General features: G+C 51.7%; 1 protein-coding gene across 1 annotated transcript in view; it reads left to right on the forward strand.

Annotated features, from left to right (window-relative positions):
• Window positions 1–10: 10 nt before the first annotated feature.
• LOC104404491 (integrator complex subunit 7-like) overlaps window positions 11–1080 on the forward strand; it is a gene marked incomplete at its 3' end in the record, with an annotated part of 1749 nt that continues 679 nt past the window's right edge. Inside the window, exons 1-2 of the mRNA XM_010012928.1 lie at window positions 11–80; window positions 292–421. Coding sequence (XP_010011230.1) covers window positions 65–80; window positions 292–421 — 146 coding nt within the window. The remainder of the gene's footprint in view (window positions 81–291; window positions 422–1080) is intronic.

Below are 1080 nucleotides of genomic sequence, written 5' to 3' on the forward strand. Positions count from 1 at the left end.
CGCCAAGTCCTTCCTGGCCGATGCGGGCTATGGCGAGCAGGAGCTGGACGCCAACTCCGCCCTCATGGAGCTCGACAAAGGTGAGGCCGAGCGGCGCTGGGGCTGCTTGCCCCGAAGGGCTGCCGTTAGGGCTGTCGGCTCCCACTCTCTGAGGGGTGGTGTCGTCCTGGGCTGCGGTCCGCAGCGGCCGGGAGCTCGGTTTTGTACCGCCTTACCGTGAGCGGGGGGTGGAGAGGGGCCTGGTTGCGGAGGAGTGTCGGTGTCTGCCGTGACTGTCGATGTCTCGTTTAGGTCTCAGGTCTGGGAAGCTCGGGGAGCAGTGCGAAGCCGTCGTTCGTTTTCCCAGGCTCTTCCAGAAATATCCCTTCCCTATTCTCATTAATTCGGCTTTCCTGAAGCTAGCTGATGTGTTCAGAGTCGGGTGAGTAGCATCAGTCAATCTTTGATCTATAGCATTGCATTGTGTCTTGGAACGTTGCTGCACAGGAGCTTGGGCAGTTGTGGTTTTTTTGTGCTTGCAGTGAGGACAAGCTGTGCTTGGCTGAAGCTTGCGTTCTCTGTCCTTAGTGGGCTTAAGTGTCTGTGAGTGGTCAGTGGCACAGTTCCTTTTCCTCTGTCCTGGCATGATGATTCACTTGCTGACTGGTGTCAATTCTACTCCATAGACACGATTAAATTTGTAATTAATAAATAGATGAATGATCCCATGTTCAGATTCTGTCTCCAGGGAATGTTAATAACAAAGGCCAAAGTGTAGCTTTTCCAGGTGCCTCATGATGTATGCAGGTGATGGAATTGGAGCTACTTTGTCATAGCTTACAAGGTTATCATAGAATCATAGAATAGTTAGGGTTGGAAAGGACCTTAAGATCGTTATCTGTTGCTGTTGGCTCAAGGAAGGAGAAGAAATTCACTCGCACCTGGCAATGGCAATTAGACTGTTCTGGACATGCTTTTCAAGCAGATTTTGATCCCTAGTTGTGCACAAAACAGGTATCCCGTGTCTAAAGGGGGCTACAAGGATGCTGCAGAGGGACTCTTCATCAGGGACTGGAGCGACAGGACAAGGGGTGATGGGTT

The sequence above is a fragment of the Nestor notabilis genome, unplaced genomic scaffold (assembly GCF_000696875.1).
Source record: "Nestor notabilis isolate BGI_N333 unplaced genomic scaffold, ASM69687v1 scaffold11494, whole genome shotgun sequence".
Taxonomy (NCBI): Eukaryota; Metazoa; Chordata; class Aves; order Psittaciformes; family Psittacidae; genus Nestor; species Nestor notabilis.